General features: G+C 57.2%; 12 protein-coding genes across 13 annotated transcripts; 8 read left to right on the forward strand and 4 right to left on the reverse strand.

Annotated features, from left to right (window-relative positions):
- Nucleotides 1-1,126: 1,126 nt before the first annotated feature.
- IUM83_17311 (WW domain) lies at nt 1,127-2,779 on the forward strand (the record flags this gene model as incomplete). The annotated part of the gene is made up of 2 exons (XM_067942254.1): nt 1,127-1,417; nt 1,487-2,779. 2 exons carry the CDS (start codon nt 1,127-1,129, stop codon nt 2,777-2,779), a joined length of 1,584 nt encoding a protein of 527 aa, XP_067782392.1.
- Nucleotides 2,780-3,019: 240 nt separating this feature from the next.
- On the forward strand, nt 3,020-5,058 carry IUM83_17312 (uncharacterized protein; the record flags this gene model as incomplete). The annotated part of the gene is made up of 6 exons (XM_067942255.1): nt 3,020-3,559; nt 3,663-3,743; nt 3,803-3,853; nt 3,950-4,108; nt 4,179-4,919; nt 5,023-5,058. The coding sequence occupies 6 exons, from the start codon at nt 3,020-3,022 to the stop codon at nt 5,056-5,058; spliced, it is 1,608 nt and encodes a 535-aa protein (XP_067782389.1).
- A 480-nt stretch (nt 5,059-5,538) lies between these two features.
- Nucleotides 5,539-6,201, forward strand: IUM83_17313 (uncharacterized protein; the record flags this gene model as incomplete). The annotated part of the gene is made up of 1 exon (XM_067942256.1): nt 5,539-6,201. One exon carries the CDS (start codon nt 5,539-5,541, stop codon nt 6,199-6,201), a length of 663 nt encoding a protein of 220 aa, XP_067782390.1.
- Nucleotides 6,202-6,442: 241 nt separating this feature from the next.
- Nucleotides 6,443-7,858, reverse strand: IUM83_17314 (26s protease regulatory subunit 4; the record flags this gene model as incomplete). The annotated part of the gene is made up of 2 exons (XM_067942257.1): nt 6,443-6,715; nt 6,794-7,858. 2 exons carry the CDS (start codon nt 7,856-7,858, stop codon nt 6,443-6,445), a joined length of 1,338 nt encoding a protein of 445 aa, XP_067782395.1.
- Nucleotides 7,859-8,568: 710 nt separating this feature from the next.
- Nucleotides 8,569-10,208, forward strand: IUM83_17315 (CMGC/MAPK protein Kinase; the record flags this gene model as incomplete). Its single annotated transcript, XM_067942258.1, has 5 exons — nt 8,569-8,572; nt 8,648-8,831; nt 8,906-9,007; nt 9,077-10,004; nt 10,068-10,208. 5 exons carry the CDS (start codon nt 8,569-8,571, stop codon nt 10,206-10,208), a joined length of 1,359 nt encoding a protein of 452 aa, XP_067782380.1.
- Nucleotides 10,209-10,409: 201 nt separating this feature from the next.
- IUM83_17316 (Diphthamide biosynthesis protein 1) lies at nt 10,410-12,267 on the reverse strand (the record flags this gene model as incomplete). 2 transcript variants are annotated; one of them, XM_067942259.1, is made up of 8 exons in its annotated part: nt 10,410-10,466; nt 10,523-10,553; nt 10,622-10,705; nt 10,783-11,051; nt 11,118-11,312; nt 11,518-11,673; nt 11,765-11,932; nt 12,013-12,267. In XM_067942259.1, the coding sequence occupies 8 exons, from the start codon at nt 12,265-12,267 to the stop codon at nt 10,410-10,412; spliced, it is 1,215 nt and encodes a 404-aa protein (XP_067782394.1). The 2 variants fall into 2 exon arrangements, with proteins under 2 accessions (XP_067782394.1, XP_067782393.1); XM_067942260.1 differs by lacking the exons at nt 10,410-10,466; nt 10,523-10,553; nt 10,622-10,705 and having other exon boundaries at nt 10,779-11,051.
- A 1,920-nt stretch (nt 12,268-14,187) lies between these two features.
- On the forward strand, nt 14,188-14,454 carry IUM83_17317 (uncharacterized protein; the record flags this gene model as incomplete). Its single annotated transcript, XM_067942261.1, has 1 exon — nt 14,188-14,454. The coding sequence occupies one exon, from the start codon at nt 14,188-14,190 to the stop codon at nt 14,452-14,454; it is 267 nt and encodes an 88-aa protein (XP_067782384.1).
- A 26-nt stretch (nt 14,455-14,480) lies between these two features.
- IUM83_17318 (Leucine-rich repeat protein SHOC-2) lies at nt 14,481-14,924 on the forward strand (the record flags this gene model as incomplete). The annotated part of the gene is made up of 1 exon (XM_067942262.1): nt 14,481-14,924. One exon carries the CDS (start codon nt 14,481-14,483, stop codon nt 14,922-14,924), a length of 444 nt encoding a protein of 147 aa, XP_067782400.1.
- A 196-nt stretch (nt 14,925-15,120) lies between these two features.
- Nucleotides 15,121-15,913, forward strand: IUM83_17319 (Leucine-rich repeat protein SHOC-2; the record flags this gene model as incomplete). The annotated part of the gene is made up of 2 exons (XM_067942263.1): nt 15,121-15,599; nt 15,676-15,913. The coding sequence occupies 2 exons, from the start codon at nt 15,121-15,123 to the stop codon at nt 15,911-15,913; spliced, it is 717 nt and encodes a 238-aa protein (XP_067782388.1).
- Nucleotides 15,914-16,302: 389 nt separating this feature from the next.
- IUM83_17320 (zinc finger protein) lies at nt 16,303-16,921 on the reverse strand (the record flags this gene model as incomplete). The annotated part of the gene is made up of 5 exons (XM_067942264.1): nt 16,303-16,402; nt 16,475-16,539; nt 16,611-16,674; nt 16,756-16,805; nt 16,886-16,921. 5 exons carry the CDS (start codon nt 16,919-16,921, stop codon nt 16,303-16,305), a joined length of 315 nt encoding a protein of 104 aa, XP_067782429.1.
- Nucleotides 16,922-17,429: 508 nt separating this feature from the next.
- IUM83_17321 (putative katanin p60 ATPase-containing subunit) lies at nt 17,430-18,461 on the reverse strand (the record flags this gene model as incomplete). The annotated part of the gene is made up of 4 exons (XM_067942265.1): nt 17,430-17,816; nt 17,898-18,161; nt 18,296-18,316; nt 18,399-18,461. 4 exons carry the CDS (start codon nt 18,459-18,461, stop codon nt 17,430-17,432), a joined length of 735 nt encoding a protein of 244 aa, XP_067782339.1.
- Nucleotides 18,462-18,609: 148 nt separating this feature from the next.
- Nucleotides 18,610-19,078, forward strand: IUM83_17322 (ribosomal protein L1; the record flags this gene model as incomplete). The annotated part of the gene is made up of 3 exons (XM_067942266.1): nt 18,610-18,778; nt 18,865-18,929; nt 19,007-19,078. The coding sequence occupies 3 exons, from the start codon at nt 18,610-18,612 to the stop codon at nt 19,076-19,078; spliced, it is 306 nt and encodes a 101-aa protein (XP_067782338.1).
- Nucleotides 19,079-19,134: the final 56 nt, after the last annotated feature.

Consider the following 19,134-nt stretch of genomic DNA (forward strand, 5'->3'; position numbering starts at 1 on the left):
TGCTGCTGAGCTGCTGCGCGTCGGTCGTTTCGATTGCGATTGCGCTTTTTGGAGACTGCCTGTGTGGCTGGCCGTCTCTGCGCGCTGCTGGCGTGGTTTTCTCGCCGATCCTCAGGGTTCGGACCCGTGACTTGGTTTTTGTATTGGGAGGGCCAGTTTCTGCGCTTTTCAGGCGCTGGAAGCCAAGAAGCTCAAGAGGCGAACAGAATCCACGCTCTCATGCGCCAAGTTCAACACGGCGGCGCCGCGCTAGCTCTTGGCGGCGATGGCGGCGGCCGTCGTGGTGGTGGTACGTCGGTGCTGCCCGCGCCCCAGGAAGCGGCGCCGGCGGCAGCGCGACGACGCGCGCCGGCACCAGGCGAGGGCACGTCGGTAGATCGCCATTGGATGGCCATGCTGGCCTGCGGTTAGGGCCCATGTGGCCATCAGGGAAATGCGGACGACGACCGTTGTCGTCGTCCAGGTGTGCGATTTCATGCCTTGGCTTACTCGTGCAAGCCTTAGCGACGCCTTTGCCTTACATTGACCAGCCTCGAGATGGACTGCAATGTACATGTGCGTATGCAGGTCGCGGCTTGACAAATCCTCAATGCGTCTAAAGGTCTCTGCAGACGGGTGGGACGATTCAAAACTTGCCACGGACTGGTGGAGGGCGGCCGCGACCGGTCCACCGATTCGACTCGAATTTCGAGTGACTCGAACCGAATCAAGTCGGCTGGCATCGCTTGAGATGATTGCAGCGAATTGCAGCTACCTCCCCCTCCATCCACTTCCGCTTCCGCTTCAACTGGGCTTCAAGGGCCACTGTGCGGTCGTCCAGTCGTCGCCTCGCTGCCATTTGGTCGGGCGAAGCTGCAGGCTGCAGCCCCGCTGCCGCGACGGACTTGTCCACGGTCAGCACTCGCCAGCACTCCACCGACCAGAGGCTCAAATTAGCCCCGCCAAGCAGCGCGGCCCTCGACCATGCCATCTTGTCGGCCAAAAAAGGCAAGTTGAAGTTGTCTCAGTTTTAGACCCTCAAATGATGTCCAACAAACAGATGGAGTCATGTCGAGCCAGTAAATACCGGTATTACTACCGAGACCAGCGCTGCATCGAGCGCAGTGAGAACGCTTCAAGCGCCACGATGGACGCGCAGCAGCAGACGCCACGGCTGGCTTCCCCGCCGCACGTGCCCCGTTCGCCGTTGAAGATCCAGCCCGAGGAGTTCGTTGACACGCCGAGCAGCAGCGCCACGACGTCCCCGGCCGAGAGCTGCGCCAGCGACGTCGTGAAGCAGCCAAAGCCGTGGGAAAGGACTGCGAGCATGGCCAGCTCCGTCGACAGCTCGGAGACAAGCGGTCCGGTGTGGGAGGAGGACGACGACGACGAGCAAGAGGAGCCCGAGGGCTCGATCGTGGTGGAGAACAGCGCCAAGGTGAGGACAGTGTCGCTGCGGATGCAGACGCTCGTGCGAGGCATGCACCAACGCGTGGATGTTCTGCAGAGGCTGATGCGGGAGGCGGCTCTGCAGGAAAAGCAACAGCCACAGCAGCAGCAGCACCGACGAGCACGTGCGCAGTCGGCAGAAACGAGCAGCTCGTGTTTATCTCCGGTGGAGGAGACGAGCGAAGTCGAATCGGAGCCCGATCTTCAGAAACACGCGGCGTGGACAGCTACTAATAACGAGCCTTCGGAGTTGGTTTTGCTGTCGCCTGTCGGATTGGTGGAGGTGGCACCCTTTCGCAATGGAAGACGCCGCAGTTCAGGAGATGACGAAGTGCATGCCCTCGCTGACCAACGGCAAGGCAGCAGTGCCAGTTCAAGCGATGAGGAAGGACCCCCAGCAATCAAGTCGCTGCTGAGTCAGGTGAAGAGTCTTCAGGAGCAGCTGAAGACGGCGACGGACGAAAACCTGCAGCTTAAGCACACTGTTGACAGGTTAGAGGAGGAGAATGCCCGACTTCAAGCCCAGACAGCATTCACCCCGACCATGAGCGGTAGTGGGCTGGCGGGGTCAGCCCGTGGTCAGGAATCGAAATGCGTTGAGGGCGCTGAAGCTGGCGACAGCCACGATGGAGAGTTTTCCCGCTTGACCAATGCGATATTTGGTAATCCGTCGGCGTTTCAAATGGTCATGCAGGAGGACCTCGCGGTCCTAAAGAACCACGAGCGCTGTCAGCACAAGCTCCATGAGCTATGGGATACCGTACGGAAGCTCAAGACCTTTGTGGAAACGTACGAGATCGAGCGGAACGTGATGCGCGCTCAGCGTGACGAAGCCATCGCCGACGCGGAGCGAGCCGACGCCGAGAATGTGAAGCTGGCCAGTAGCAGCAATCCGCAGCAGAAGATCAAGTATCTGCAGCAGGTGAAGAAAGACAACCAGGAGTTGCGCCGGAAGAACCGCGCGTTGAACGTGCGGATTGCCCAGCAGGCGGCCAAGGCCATCCACGAGAAGAATGGCTGCTCAGTGCTGGAGGACAGCGAGGCGTCCATGGCCTCGCTGGAGTCTGCGACGCTTGACGATACCCTAGAGGATGGCGACGATCTATCCGCCATGCGCAGCGGCGAGGAGGTGCTGCGCAGTATGCGGGACCGCAGCGGGGTGCTGGAGCAGCGGCTCGAGCGCCTACGGCTAGCGAGGCAGCAAGTCAACGACTGTAGCGAGGAGGCTTCGGGGTCGGAGTCGGAGCTCCCGGCGCGCTCCTCCGAGGTCCCACTAGCCGCGACAATTCCGCGGCCGGTGACGTCCCCATCGATGTCATCGAGCCGCATGCAGGATCTGCACCTCACTTGACCTGCTCTGCTTGGGGCAAGATTGCTCACGCGCGGCCCGCGATATTTATTTTTTTCGTGTTTTTGTCCATCAAACCAAGTGCTTGGCACGATCCTATTTGCTGAAAATGACACCATAGTTATCTACCATTGGTCGAAACTAACTTTTGCGGCCTCTCATTGGTCAAAACCGAAAGCTCGCGGCAATGCAAGCGGCACGATAGTTGGGCGCCAACGCATGCTGCGCGAATTCACAAGAGAAATGGCTGCGGCCGGCGACTCGCACAAGGTGCGCGCCATGGCGGGCGCCCCGCAGGCCGGCGCAGAGCACCTGGACAGCTTCGCATCCGCCGCCGGCCTGATGCAGCTCAGCTCGGCGGCGATGGCAGCCGATGCCGCCGACGCTAGTGGAAACAGCAGCAACAACAATAACAATAACAGCGCCACTGCCGGCAGCAGCAGCAATGTCGCCGCTGTATCCGCCTTACCCGCCGATGCGTCGCTGCCTCCAGGCTGGCAGCGGATCATCCACGGCTCCGGGCTGCCCTGCTACGTGCACGACGGACTGGGCGTCGTCTGCTGGACGCGGCCGTACCCGTTGGACGTGGGTGGCGACGGCGCGCTGTCGCAGCCGGAGCTCCACCGCCTCGTCAAGCAGCACGTGCCGCCGCTCAGCATCTTCGCGCCAGGGTCGGACGCGACGGCGCGGAGACGCAAAGAGAGTCTCGGCGCAGCGGAGGCTGGTGCGACAGTAACCTCGTCGCCGGCACTGCCAGCGCTTTCTTCGCAAGAACCGAGTAGCGTAAGGAAGGGTGTTAGATGCTTTCGAACAGGGAGGCAGCTCCGCTGTTGGCTTGTTCTCGGGAGGTAGAAATACTGAGCGAGGTGTGTGTATGTGGGAGCAGGCTCAGTCCAAGAAGCGCAAGCTGGACACCCCCGTGACCAAAGCCGAGAAGGCTTCAGCGAGCGGGAAGCAGCAGTCAATGGTGGGCGTTTTTGCCTTCATCTCATGTTGTCCCCAAGATCTAACTTTCGTGTTCGACAGACCTTGGAGGAATTCAAGACGCTGTCCATCGGCGATCCACGCGTTCTCCAGGTAGGATTACTCTCTGTCACAGCGTATCTTTGGCGAATTCCACATAAAAGCAGTGCGAGTAACAGAGTGACAACTGGGACTGCACTTGAACGACAGGCATGCATGGAGCTCTCAATCAAGACACCGGCACAAGTTCTTCAGGAGTATCAGAACCGTAACCGAGGGGTGTCCATTAACTATAATACGGTGCCCGTCGAGGGCGACGGCGTGAAGCTCTTCAAGACTATAGTGACAGCCGGCAGCACGGTCGCAGAGGTACGAGGGATCACAAGGGCAAGTTTGTGAACCTTTTTGATCGCTTGTATTAACGGGTCCTTTTTTACAGGGGGTTGCCTCAACCAAGAAGATTGCCAAACAGTTAGGAGCGCAGCAATTGCTGGCGATGCTGCACGAGCGAACAGCTCGAAAGTACTACGAGGTAGCGGAGATGTACAACAGCTCGCTGAAGGGTCAACCGGTGATCTCCGAGTCCTCCACGTACGGACCAGGGACTCCACTACGCAACGATACAAGGAGCGGTGGACGCGGTAATGCGGATCCTCGCCTGCAGCGTACTGGTAATAGTGCGCCGAACCGGATGCGACGAGTCCGCCGAGGTTCTCCCGATCAAGAGTACGACGTGGGCGGTGGGTATCGGGAGTATGAACGCGTAAATGCATCGTCGCAGTGGGGTGGATACAATCAGCAACCACTGCAACATTTGCCGCAGCAAGCAGCCCCACAACAATGGGTCGGTGCAGGCCAGCAAGGTGAAATGGGTATGGACAACGTTGGCCCCGAGCGAGTGGTAGTGTACTCCACCACGCCTGCCGGAAACGCGCCGGGTGCTTACGGCGGCGGGCAGTATTACAACAACAGTAACGTCGGAGGCAATGCGTGGGGTGGATACCCGAATGTCAACCATCCAGGGTCTCAGCCGAATCTACCAGGAGCCTATCCTCAGCAGTACGCTAGTGTCTACGGTGACAGCCAGCCACCGCCTGGAAACAGGCAGTACGGCTACGGCAATTATCATTCCCGATCGTCGGACCGCCCGAACACCTCGACGCCGATCGAAAGAGTCACGGTACGTTCAATTCGGACAGGAAATCTCCCGCGATACCATTTACGTGTGACGACCGATGGCGGGCAGAAGCTAACGGTGTGAGTGCTGTGTTTCTTATCCTCAGGCCAATTTACGCAACCAAATGTCCAATCAATCATGAAGCGGCTGTAAATGAAGGCGTCGTTGACGCGGCTTGGGCGAGATGAATGCCTAGCGTCGGGTGCACCTCCATGTAAAAACTTCGCGATTTTGCCCGGTGTAATACACTAATTTATCGCCCGCCTTGCCGGTATCGCTGTTCCTCATGGACCTAGTGTCCCCATGCAGCCCTAGCAGCTCACAGTGGCAACATTACTACTGTACATCTCGCTATGTATCGTTCGAGCCGCAGCATAGCATTCGCCCGCGGCGCATGTGACTCGCGCAAGTGCACAACGACGCAACAGCTGGGAAAGAGAGAGGCATGTAAAGATGTGGAGCGGCGCAATGGAGACCGCGTGCCCTCGACAGCCGGAGCGGCGCAAGTCGCTGCGTTGAACGAGGCACTAGCCATTTGCCTGTCTTGGTGGGCTTTCCCCATCAGCGAAACGGCCTCTGCGTAACGCTCTGCTGTCTATCACCACGTTACTTCACTTGTCGGATGGAGGGCTTCCTGCTGGTCTTCTCCACGGAGCGCAACGCGCAAGTGCAATACTGCGTGCTGGAGCACGGCATGCTCCGCTGCTTCGACAAGCCGGGAGGAGTGCTCCTCGAGTCCGTCGGACTCACGCGGCATCGCATCCGTGTGGTCCCGCAGTTCAGCGACAACGCCGGGCTGTGTCCAAACCGGTTCGCGGTGCATGCGCTCGAGGTGAAGCGCAACGAGCAGGCCGGCGCGTTCGTGGCGGCTGGTAAGCGCGAAAAGACGTACTGCTTCGCCGCCACCACGTCCCAGACCATGATCAAGTGGGCTAACGCGATCCACAATTGGCGACGCCACGCATTCGATGACCCCGCTAGCTGCGCGTTGTCCACCCACGAAGACAGCAGCACCTCCGCCGTGACGACCCCCGACTTGAAGCGCAGGGCTTCTCTTTTTGAGAATCAACGTCAAAACCTCGTGAACTTGGCCAGCCGATTCGATGTGAAGCTGGTCAGCCCGAACACTGAAAAAAGATCCCGCGGCTTATTCAGGAGCCCGTCGTTCAGCGTCTCCACGCTCAAGGATCCCGTCGAAATGAAGATCTCCAGGCCCAGCTTCGCCAATATATCGTGGCTGCCCAGTCGACTCTCGGCACTCCGACCAAGCCTCCCAGGCAGATGAATAGCCTGAAGATCCTGTAATGCTCCCGCTGTAGCAGTAAAGAAAACCTAGAAGTAACGTGTTAGTAGTGTCAAGAATGTACACACCGCTGAACAAGAGCGCAAATCGGCTTGCAATGTGGTATTTCCGTGTGGACCCTATCGTAGAGCAACAGCCAGATACGAGTCTGGGTCGCCTCTCGAGCACCCCTTCACTTCGGTTGTTCTGGGATGCTGAAGCCGTGGTTCGTCTCTCTATGCGATTATAGATAGAGTCCCTCAGGAATGTTGGCCTTCTTCTTGTAGAGCGCTTTTTCCTTTGCCTTTCGGAAGTCTGATTGCGTCACGCGCATACGGCGCTCGCGCAGGGCAAGCAGGCCAGCCTCCGTGCAAACAGCCTTGATGTCAGCTCCAGAAAGCTCGTCCTTGGACATCACAAACTCCTCCAAGTCCACATCATCTGCCAGGCTCATGCGACCTGTGTGGATACCGAAGATACGACGCTTCGTCTTAATGTCCGGCAGCGGGAACTCAATCTGTATCGATCAAACGAGCAATGCAAGCGTCAACACCAATAACTAGAAGTCGAACACACAAGTACAGCAGGTGCGCACCTTTCTGTCGATACGGCCCGGACGGATAAGAGCAGGGTCGAGGCTCTCGATGGCGTTGGTTGCCATGATCACCTTGACGTCGCCGCGCTCATCGAAACCGTCCAGCTGGTTCAGCAGCTCCAGCATCGTACGCTGAATTTCGCGCGTGCCACCGCTGCTCGAGTCGTAACGCTTGCTGCCGACAGCATCAATTTCATCGATGAACACAATAGACGGAGCGTGGTCGTCTGCCACGCGGAACATCTCTCGGACGAGCTTCGGTCCGTCGCCCAGGTACTTCTGAATCAGCTCGGAGCCGACAATGCGCAGGAACGTGGCCGACGTCTGGTTGGCCACAGCCTTGGCCAGCAGCGTCTTGCCCGTGCCGGGCTCGCCGTAGAGGATGACGCCCTTGGGCGGACGGATGCCGATGCCCTCGTAGAGCTCCGGGTGCGTGAGCGGCAGCTCCACCGCCTCCTTGATCTCCTGGATCTGCGACTCCAGTCCGCCGATATCTGCGTAGGACTCGAGCGGTGCCTTGTCCACCTTCATGACGCTCACCATCGGGTCCGTGTCGTCGGCGAGGATGCCCACGACCGACATGACCTTGTTGTGCAGCAGCACGGAGCAGCCGGGCTCCAGCATGTCCTGGTTCACGAAGGACATGACGCCCACGTAGTACTCGGGGCCCACGGAGGAGGAGACGATGGCGTGGTTGTCGTCGATCATCTCCTCGAGCGTGCCGACGCCCATGGGCGTGCCGCGCAGGTCGTCCACCTTGGAGCGCTCCTCCTCGTCCTTCTCCTGCTTGGGCTTCATGACCTCCTGGTTCTGGATGAACTCCTGCTCCATGAGCAGAAAGTCCTTGATGCGCTCCATCTTGAGCAGGCGCAGCTTGCACTTGGCCGTCGGGTACACGGTCGGGATGCGCACGGCGGCGGCCGGGCCTTTTTTCTTGCGGCGCTTGCGCGTCATGGCGCCGCCGCGCGGCTCGAACTTCTTCTTCTTCTGCTTGGCCGCGTCCTCCTTCTTCTTGGCGGCGTCCTCGCGCGTCTGGCGCGGCAGTCCGCTCTGGCCCTGGCCCATGCTTAGTGCTGCAGCTGCTGCTTCTCCGCCGGCTTCTCTCCTTCAGCACTGCAAAAGATCTCCCCCTAGCAAGGGGAAAAACCTCGGGCATCGCGGGTACCGAGGTTTTACATGACATGGTGATTTTCAACCAATCACAGGCGGTTTAAACGCCGTCGCGCCCGCGGATTGGCAGCGGAAAAAGGCAACTTCCAAGTTGAAGCGACCATCGCTCTTCAGTCATATGTGCGGAGCAATGCGCGTTGACTAGGTATGGGCTGCCCAATTGCGCTCTATTGAGCTTCAACGCTCTCATTTTCACTTCTGCTGCAGTATGTTCACTCGGCAATGAAGATTAAAATGGGCGACTTTGGTCCGCGGTAGGATCGCGGCCAACGGCCGCCCTTCCCACTGTGACAGCCTCCAGGTCCCGTGTCCGTTGCTGTGCGCGCCCGTTATTAATAGGGGCTGCTTTCGGCTTCACCTCTGCCGTCGCGATGGAATTTCGCGGGCCGTTTGGAGTTTCCCTTCGAGCGCAGCGCCGTGGCTGGAAAGTCCTGATCCTTCGTCGCCGAAGCCGAGAGCGTCGTCGCAGCCCGCCCGCAGAGTTCGTTGCTTCCGCGGCCGCGACAAGACCTCCCAAGCGCGATCGATCGGCGCCAGTTCCATCTATCTAGGACGCCAGCGTTGCCAAGGTAAGACGGCTAACCAACCAGGCAACTAAGAACTCGATGGGTGAGGCGGTCTTTTCGTTGTCGCGTTTGCTTATATTTAGTCGGTGTTTTTCTGTGCCTTTGCGTTTTGCCACAGCGTGTTCTGAGCAGCCCGCACTTGCGAACCAGAGGCGTGAAGACAGCATGGCCAGCTTCACACCGACCGGACCTGCTTCGTCGTCCCCGCTGAAATCGGTTGGATCTCCTCCGCTGTCAGCTTCGAAAAGCCTCTCCGCCAAGGGATTGCCCAACAGCGGCAGGTCCTCTGAAACTTCGGCCCCGTGGGTGCCAGTGATGCAGTGAGCTCGACTCGTAAAGCAAGCGCCACCACGGCAGTGGCTGCACCGCCAGCTAGACCGGGCACGTACTCTTTTGTTGTAGCAGGAACAAACTTCCAGATTGACGAGAAGTACAAATTTATCAAGGTCATCGGCCGTGGTGCCTATGGCGTTGTCATGTAAGAGACTGCGTTGAAGTTCAGTGTCGCCACTGTTCGTCTAACCATGCCATCTTGAATTGCGCGCAGCTCGGCAGAGAATACAGAGACAAACGAGAAAGTAGCTGTTAAGAAAATCTCGAGGGCATTTGAGGACCTCGTGGATGCCAAGCGCATTTTGCGCGAGATTAAGCTGTTACAGCACTTTGACCACGAAAACGTGATCACCATTGTCGACTTGTTGCCGCCGCCATCCTTGGCACAGTTTGAAGACGTGTACATCATTGCAGACCTGATGGAGACCGATCTGCATCGAATCATCTACTCGAGGCAGCCACTCACCGATGACCACGTGCAGTACTTCCTGTACCAGATCTTAAGAGCGCTCAAGTACATCCACTCAGCGAACGTACTTCACAGAGACCTTAAACCATCAAATCTGCTGCTGAACTCGAATTGCGACTTGAAAGTGTGCGATTTCGGCTTGTCGCGAGGTGTTGCGCCGGAGGAGGACAACATGGAGCTCACGGAATACGTCGTCACGCGCTGGTATCGCGCGCCAGAGATCATGCTCTCGTCCAGAGAGTACACGAAAGCAATTGACATTTGGTCCACGGGATGCATTTTCGCGGAGCTTCTCGGTCGCACGCCTCTCTTCCCAGGGGATGACTACATTCACCAACTTCAGATAATCTGCGACAAGATTGGAACTCCATGTGAAGAGGACCTGCATTTTGTGGTCAGTGAAAGGGCCAAGCGCTTCATGAAAACCAACCTTTGCGGCCTGGAGTACCCTTCGCGAGACTTTTTCCGAAAGCTACACCCGAAGCGGTCGACCTGCTGCAACGTATGCTTGTGTTTGACCCTGCAAAACGAATTTCTGTGGAGGAAGCTCTGGAACACCCCTACTTGGCCTCACTGCATAATTTGGAGGACGAACCAGCCGCAGACAGCTTTTTCAGCTTCGACTTTGAAAAGAGGACCTCACCGAGTCCCGGCTGAAGGAACTCATTTTCGAGTAAGCATACCTGGTACCAAATAATTGTCGTGCTCTCTAACATTGTGGTATTGTGACTTTCAGAGAGATCCTAAAAATCCACCCAGACGCTCCTCGCAGTCCCCTGAAGACGCCATCTACTGGTCTAACCAGCCCTCCAGCAGAACAAGTGCTCAGCCCAAGGTAAAAGACATTATTTCAAGCGGGGTGGGTACCCAAAACTGACATCGTACTTGACCACAAATTAGCACCACGCGCTCGCACGGACAAGACTGACCGGGACGGAGTGCATGCAATATAAGAGGACAAACACAACTCGAAGAAAGAGTGACCATGCAATTTACCAGAAATGCAATATCGATTCTCAATATATTGCACCATGCTTCATCAAAGAGATTCTGCCTCGCGATCGAAACTACGGTACGTCTACGCAGCAGTTTGATTCTTTTTGCGGTCGTGATAGTTCGTCCAGGGTCCGCTTCCCTTGGCGTAGAAGTCCATCGGATACGATCCTTCCTTCCATTGAGTTTGTTCCAAACACACTTCGGCTTCGTACGCAGTGAGCAACGGCTGCAGTAATACGCATTGTCAAGATTAATTAAAGCACGGTCCACAACTCATTCGAACACTTCACTCACCTTCGGGAACGCGTAGCCCCAGTCGATCGATAAGCGTGGGCACGCAATCTGGATCCACGCGTCGACATCCTTGAACCGTGCAAGCTAGCCAAGCCAAAGGATATAAGTGGTGAGTGGAGGATAACGTCAAGCCAAACGCAAATAGCTCAAAACAGCTTTACCTTGTCAGGAAAAGCTCCGATAGCAGCAACACGAAGTACTCTTTCCCGCTCTGTTCAAGCAGTTGCTTCACGTGGTCGAGGATCAGCGGGTTTCCCTGGCGGCCAAGAGTTCCAAGCACAACGCCGAACTTCTTCGCTCCCTTGGCCTGGTCAATGGCAGCACGGCGGATTTCCATCATTTGCGGCAGGTCGTATTTTTCGATTGTGAGAAGCTTCGGGTACGGGTCATAGCGGTAGGCTTTCAGGTTCGGGTTCATGATCATGGCCGACTGTAAACAGTAACACAAAAATGAGAATCCAAGACGGCATTTAGCTTACCGATGATTGCAACAAACCTCGAGATGGAAGCGACCATCCGCAATAAACACGAGCGCGTCGACACCTTCAATGACAGGCGAGGTGCAGCCCAGCACCTCTCCAGGGGACAAGGGCTTGATTTGCGGCACCACCATGCTAGTGAAATAGTCTTTGAGTCTGGAATGCACCAGGTGGATCGAGCTGCTGAATTGGATCGTGCCCATCAGAGCGAGCTATATGCACGAAGCGGCAGAAAGCAACACCAACCGTACAGTGTTAAGTGCTGATGTAAAGCCACCAAACAAGTGTTTGGTGTGTTTTGATGACAAACCTTGGTCTCTGGATTGAAGGTGAGCTTCATGCAATCGATGAGCTGCGGTGACAACAACGAGGCCTTAGATTTGAGCTCTATAAAACCAGATAAGCAACGCGTCTTACATGGTCGACGTCAATGGCAATGTCCACGAACACGTAGAGCATCTTGATCGACGTGACATCGATGGGTACCAGACAGCTGTGGCCATAGTGCACCATGAAATCGGCACCAAGAGCAAGAGCGCTGAGATCGTCCACACAGCAGGCGCCATAGGTCACCTGCATCGACAAGAGCACAAGAGCACGCATCCGTCAGCACAAAAAACACCATAACGTGTCGCCAACACCAAAAATACAAAAGCAGACGCACGTCGCCCAGAATGATGCTGTCGGCGCCCGTGAAGCGCTCGATGATGTCCGAGATGACGCACGCGTAGAGCAGCAAGCCTTCGGGGAACTGCAGCGCCACGCACTTACTTCCGGCCTGGCGGATGCGCCACACGGTCTTGCGGATCTCGAAGTTGTAGTTCCACGGCAGCTGAAGGCAGCAGAGCAAAAGGATGTGAGTCGGTGGCCAGCGCGTTCGCAGCAATAACGGCTGCAGCGGACGAAGCCTACCTGCTCGATGGCTTTGGTTAGCTCCGGATCGTTCAGGATTTCGTCCGGGATCTGATTGGCCATGCGCCGCTTGAGCGCGGCAGCGGACGGCTTGCGCTTAGTCTTGGCCCTGTGCGCAACGAGCTGCTGCTGCTGCCCGCCACAGCCGCTGCTCTGACAGCCAGTCTCGTTAGCTTGGCAGCACTGCGGCGCAGTCGCCTTGCTGTGGCCCGAGAAGCGCGGCGGGCTTGCCTCAGCCGAGTTGGTCATCTCCATTATTCCGCTGGGTGAGTGTCAAGGCCGTGCAGCCAATCGGCCGATGGCTACATTTTATATGTTGGAACCTACATAGAGCACGTCGGAAATGACCTATAGGCCTAAGGCCTAGGGGTAGGCTATCGTAATGGGTCTTTGGGAAAAGTGACGAACATCTCCAGGCAACCGATAAGTGCCTATTTTCGCTTTTTAGGAATGTCAGGATTAAAACCATGACTGGTATATTGCGGATAGCAGCTCATCTTAGCAACACATAACGGACCATGAACACCCTGATGCGGTCATCTTGTCAGTCTTTGGTGCTTCCTACTGCGGCGCCCAGTAGCAGTGGAAATTTCACTCAATTTTTGTGTCTCGCATCGACACACGCACTAGTTGCACAGTATAACGAACTCAGCGGTTATAGCGGCAGCTAAATTGCATTTGCTAGTGATAGTATGGACATGAGTGTCAATCGGAAAAGTGATAATGGGTGCATCAGACATTTCATCGTTGACTCTGTCGTCCGTTGGTTATGCACGTGACTCACTGTAACGTAATGGAAGCTTGGGTTCGTAAGGGCAAAATGAAAAGTGATATTGTACTCTCTTGTACTCTAGACCAGCTACTCACTCCATGGCCACTCGTTGTTGGATGCAATTGTTAGTTGATGGGTCACCCCGTAAACTTCATCGTGAAGCCGTCCCGTTAGTCGTCCCGTAAGTCGCCCCGTACATCTAAACCACGAAAATATAAATTACCGACAAATTACGAAACCAGTACCGGTAATATATAACGCAGTGCGTTCCACTCACGGCGTGGCATACCCGGCGCGAGCGAACTGGCAGGAACAGCATGCTACCCACGAGTAAATGAAGAAAGAAGACGTTGCGTGGGCACAACACACAAAAACAGCACAGTGAGTCCAGGTGTGGTGATAACACCAACGTGATCACTTTGCAGTTGGGGATACAGGAAGTTCAAACCGCTAAAATTCAATTTTAGCAAGCTCTCGCAGACGTTTTCGAGCGGTGTCAGCAGTGGCCCTGGCCCACAAGCAGCAATTAATTCGTTAATCACGAATCGTGGCCGTCACTCGAGTCCTATTCATACAGGCTTCTAACACAACAGAAACTCTTAGCTGAATGTTGGCAACATCCACCTCCACTGCCATAAATCTCGTGGAAGCGTAGTTATCGAGCTGATGATCTGTTGACCGTCGTGATTGAGGCTGGCCATGATCAGATTTCCGCAAGTCTCGTCGTTGCGGGTTACGCCCGTCATACGTGGACGCTCTAGCCGTCCAGACCAGGCAAAGGGGTATCGCTGCAACAAACAACACCGGACTAGCTGAAAAGCAAAATTGCAAGGATCATAAGCACATTTTGCGGCCTGGACCTCGATCACGTAAATTCACGAGCACCGAGAATACGTGCCATTGCCTATTTTCAGTCAGAATGACTAGCCGCCTGCCGCGAACCTAGCTGAACCAGCAAAAGCGCACTTAACGCGTACTTACAACTGTTGATGCCTGAACCCTAGCCAGATGTCGCAATCACAATTCCGCAATACATCCCACTGTGTGGACCACACACGGATTTTGCCGCACGGCGATTGGCGCAATAGCAATTGCGATGTGCCCAGAGCCGGGCCGAGGTGATGGGCTCCGACCCTAAGGATTTATATGGAGTTTAGTATGCCGACGGCGGCTCCTGACCCACCATATGCGAAACCGTGCCGCACTTGGTTTTGTATGCAGCGAAGCTCGCTGCCGCCCCTCTCCCAGCCCAGGGCTGCCTGGCAAAGAGACGACTGGCTCGGCGCCTTCACTTGAGAATCCGCGCTTACGTAAACGCCCGCTGGCCGCTTCCCCGCTCGTAATCAAGGCGCGTCAAGAGGCCATCAAGCAAGCAAGTGAGCCGCCGACCCGAGACGAGCACCATGGACGCCTTCCACAATCTGCTGCGCGAGGCCACGAACCCGCGCAACGGCGCCACCGGCTCGTCGCCGCTTCCCACGCCCGGCAGCCTCACACAGGCGCTGCAGAACGCCGGCGGCGGCCACGCCATGGGCATGACTCCCCCGCAGCTCGGCGGCGCGGCAGGCAACCCCATGGGGCTGCCCATGGGCATGAGCATGCCGCTGTCCATGCCCGGCCTCCAGCCGGGCGCCTCAACGGCCTCGCGCCCATCCACGGCGGCCGCATGAACCCGCTCATGGCCGCCAACTCGCAGATGTTCCCGAGCCTGGGCGGCGCCGCCACGTCCATGATGGCAGTTCCAGGCGCCGCAACGGCTACAGCCACCACTGCGCCCGCGGCAGCTGCTCCCGCGGCCAAGGAGAAGAAGACCGCCACCAAGAAACGCAAGGCCCCTAGCTCCAACGCTGACGGCGAGTCGGGCGAGGACGGACGCAAGCAGCCCGAGGAGTACGAGGACCCCAAGGCCAAGCGACGCGCGCAGATTGCCAAGGCCGCCCGCAAACACAGACAGCGCCAGAAGGACGAGCTTATTGCGCTGCGCGCCAAGGTGAAGGACCTCAAGGAGCAGATCGAGGTGCTGCAGTCGTCTGAGCCCTCAGAGCACAACACTGAGCTCGGGTGGAAGCAGGAGGCCGAGCAGCACGCGGAGATCCGCGCTCGTGTGGACCAGGAGAACGAGTTCCTGCGCAAGACCTGATGGAGCAGATGAAGTTCATTCAGCGGCTACAGGACTACTTCACCAAGCAACCCCTGCTCAACATGCCCTCGCTGGACATGATCCTGAACTCGTCGTCCTCGGCCTCGACCACCCCGCCGCTCTGTCCAACACGATCTCAGCCGCGCCCTCGGTGCTGCAGTTGCAGTCGGGTTCGTTCCGTGACCGACTTGCTGAAATGGCCACTGAGGCCATGGCGAACGCTGAGAAACAGCTTACGGCGTGCGAGACCGCCTTCCGAAACCCAAAGACGTCCACCATGACGTACTTCGGACTGCAGGTTCAGTACGAGATGGGCAAGAATGAAATGGGTATCTTCTTCCGCCACCACCTGTACGGCTGCAACTCGAGCGTGGTGATGAACGACCTCTGGTCCGTGGTTGGCGACGCCACCTTCGAGAAGAGCTTTGCATTTACCGAGACGGCCGAGGTGTTGGAAGAGGTGGACCCCAACACTAAATACATTCGCCGCGTGGTGAACCTCACCATGTCGAACGATGCCGCCGTTGGTGGAGGTATGATGAAGGAAGAGAGTCTGACCGTCAACCAGAAGCACGACAACCCTGACGGTAGCTCAACGATGATTTCGCGCTCCATCCTGGACGATCCCAGCCACCCGAAGTCTCCGGATCACCTTCGCCGCAACGCCACCACTGCGTACGTTTTTGTATGATGTGTCATCTATAAGGTTTGAATGAGCCTAACCCATTGTGTCCTTTTGCTTGCACTACAGGGTGTCATTGAAGAACTTTAACGACACAACGGGTCAAGGCTGCTTGTTGCTGTGGTCTGTGAAGGTCGAGCTTGACAAGGACCCGGAGGAGCGTGCCAAGAGCTTCAACATTCCTGACATTATTTTGAAAAACCTCTTCGAGGTTGCTCCCGTGTACGTCAAGGGTATTGTGGACCGCGCGCGCGAACGCTCCCCAGAGCTAAGTCCGCCGCTTGTGGTAGACATTAAGATGGCGTAAAGTCCAAACACGTAGGAGGCGATATGTTCGTTGAGTTCGATGCACGTCCTTCGCCGCCAGGTATTAGTAGCAAATCTGGGCGGTTAAGAATGAACAAGCACATTTGATTTAACCATCGAGATCGAGGTAACTCACGATTCTAGCGGTAGCGTCGATCGCGATGGCCTCGTTCTCGGCTGCGACTACGACTGCGACGACGTCGGTCTCCATCTCGGCCTCTTCTAAGAGGAGGGCTACGGTCGCGTTGGTCCCTCCTTTCTCGGCTTGGGCTGCGACGACGACGGTCGCGACTACGGCTGCGCCTGCTTGACGAGCCGCTTGATTTCGTCGTTGTTGTCGGTGATCGACTACGCCTCCGCTTCTCGTCACCGTCACCGTCCTTCGAAGTACTAGCGGCTGGAACCCTCCATCTCCGCTTTCCTTTCTGGGACAGGAGCCGGGCTATACGAAGAGGACTCGGTGGCACTTTGGGGCGGCTGATAGATCGCGCTGAAATCCAATGAGCGTGGTTAAAATCAACGGCGTAATGACGCAGAAACAGTTGTCCCCACCGAACAGTACCTGTACGACTGCTGTAGACGAGCGAGTGCCGCGGCTTCACGTTCAGCTTTCGAGGCTTTCACTTTCTACGATCCCAACAAGGTTCTCGTTAGTCTGATGATACAACTGCTGCGACTCACAAGAAATTGTGTCCTACCTTCTTCCTCAGTCCGAAATCATCGTAGCCATCCTCGCCGACCTCCGTCTTGGCAGATGCAACCCTGAACGCGTAAACAACAATCACGCCACCGTTCGTTCGTCACTCAGTGATGCACTCCATGAATCGAAAAATAGTTACTCACCGCTCCTGGCGCTCGTTGAAGCCGCCCCCCTGCGCCGTCGCTTTTTCGTCCTGAATCAAGAGGCAACACCACCGCAAAACCAGCGTCAGTGCCTCTTTCCACATCGTCACCTGTTCAGCTCGGCACGCACCAGCCCAGCCATCCCTGGCTTGGAGCTCTTGCACATGTTGCACTCGTTGCGTCGCTCCCAGTTGACATTTCCGCATCTGCAGATACAAGACGCAACCGTCAAGCCCATTTGCCTTGCTCCAACTCCTAGCAGCAGCTCTACACGTGTTGCACGTCCAGTCTCCCGGCTGGAACAGCCCAGGAGGCCCGCGGAAGTCGGCCCTCCCTTCGGCTTGGGCTTTTCGCCTCCCGCTCCCTCCGGTCGAGGCGTCTGACAGCGATTGCACGAGCTTCGGCGCGCAAAATTGATGTTGGAGCAGCTACGAGAGGCACGCAACGACAGCAGGACATTTATTTAGTACGGTGAGCCAAACAGGGTGGACAACTATAAGGCACACGCAGGACCCACCCAGGATTGGGGCAGGCCCAGTCCCCGTCCGACATCTGAAAGCCACCGCCGCGTCCTCCTCCACCGCCACGGCCTGCCATCTTGCAATCGACACGAATAGTGCGCGCCACTTTTGAGGATACGCGCTCAGATCTGATTCTAGACAAAATGGCTACATCTACTCGGCCGTGGCGTCGGTAGACTTAGTGACAGCGGTGGTGGAGGTGTCTGCCTCAGAGTCTTTGGCTTTGGCGACAGCCTCTTCTTGGGCCAGTTGAAACAAGAAGACGGCGGTCTCAAACGCCACCTGCCGGTCCTGCGCACTTCGCGCGATCACTAGCTCTAAGGTTTGCTGCAGCTCCACGAGGCGGTGATTGGAGAACTTGTGCCGGATGCTCGCAAGCTGCGACTCGTCTAGCCGCTGGAACGAGTAGACTGAGTAGTCCTTGAGTGCTTTCAGCTGGCGTGCCGTGGTGCGCACACCCTGCGCTGCATCAGGCGACAGCTCCTGCAGCGCCGCCTCCACTGACAGCAGTACCTCGTCCAGCGCCGTCTCGAAGAACCCCTGCACATAAAGTTGCATGGCAGCATTGTCACTACTTATCTGTGTCACCACTTTCTACACTGATATGATACAGAGACCCACCTTTAATTCGTCTCCGTCCATTTTTTCAAGCAGCTCAAACGCGCCATTTGCGCTGCTGAACGAAAACGCGCCGGCCATCGGGCTTTTATCGTCGTTGTCCAGCTCACTCAGCAGCGCCAAACTTTCATCCAGCATCATCTCAATATCCAAGATGATGTCTTCCTGCTCGAGTGCGTCTGCTTCACGCGCGGCCTCCTGCAGCGCGTACCCCTTGAGGACCTTCTCGATCTTCAAGCTCTTCGCCTTTTCAGCCACCGCCAGCTCCTGTGCAAGCCGCAATTTCAACATCATCATCACGTTGGATTGCGGCCGCATTAGCAAAAGTAATATAGGAAAACGACGAAGAGGTGGAGGCATTGCAGTGCCGAGTACAGTGCTGTATCACTCCACAGTCTCACCTCTTCATCCACGTCGAGGTTCTGCCTCGTACGGCGGGTGGACGGACAGGCGGTTGGTTCGGCCGCAACTGCAAGTCGCGCTGCCTGATGCTGCGCCTGCTACCGCCTCGATCGCTGCGCAGGCCGCCGCGACCGCCGCCGCGACCGCCGCCGAGAGCTTCACCATTATCAGCTCAAAATCGAAGTCAGCGCAGCGCCATGTGGCACAATGTGTTCGAATTGTGTTACGCGCAACCTTCGCGCAACCTCAGCTCCGTCTCGGCGCAAGGCCATCAATCGTAGCCGCACGCTCGCCGCCAAGCCTCCGTCCGACCATGACCATGCGCGTGCTGCTGTCCACCTCGAGCGCCGTCAAGACCCACGTCGCGCGCACCTCGTGCTGGGTGCGCGCGTCGTCGACGCTCGAGACCCCGTCGCTGCGCCCACGCGCTCGCCCACCGCGCTGGGCCTCGTGCCTCGCTGCCTCCAACGTCCCGGAGGTGGGTCGCGTCGCTTGAGCTGTTGCTGGCCGAGTATCTTGCCCTGACGCCTGTGTGCGTGTGGCTCCTGCTGTTGTACTCTTCGTGCAGCCCCCATTGACATCCAGACGGCCCTGAGCAAGTGCAAGGAACAGAAGGCTCGCAACTTCGACGAGGTGAGAGTCTGCTGCTTCATCTGGGCGCATTGCGTGCCGACAGGAGACTCATTACGGTGTGGTGAACGTTGCTGCAGACCATCGACCTCGCTATCCAGCTGGGTGTGGACCCACGCAAGCCGAACCAGAGCGTGTGCGCGGCGTCGTGAGCCTGCCCAACGGCACGGGCAAGCAGGTGCGCATCGCCGTGTTTGCGCGCGCGGCC

The sequence above is a fragment of the Phytophthora cinnamomi genome (assembly GCF_018691715.1).
Source record: "Phytophthora cinnamomi strain GKB4 chromosome Unknown Contig107, whole genome shotgun sequence".
NCBI classification, from domain to species: Eukaryota; Oomycota; class Peronosporomycetes; order Peronosporales; family Peronosporaceae; genus Phytophthora; species Phytophthora cinnamomi.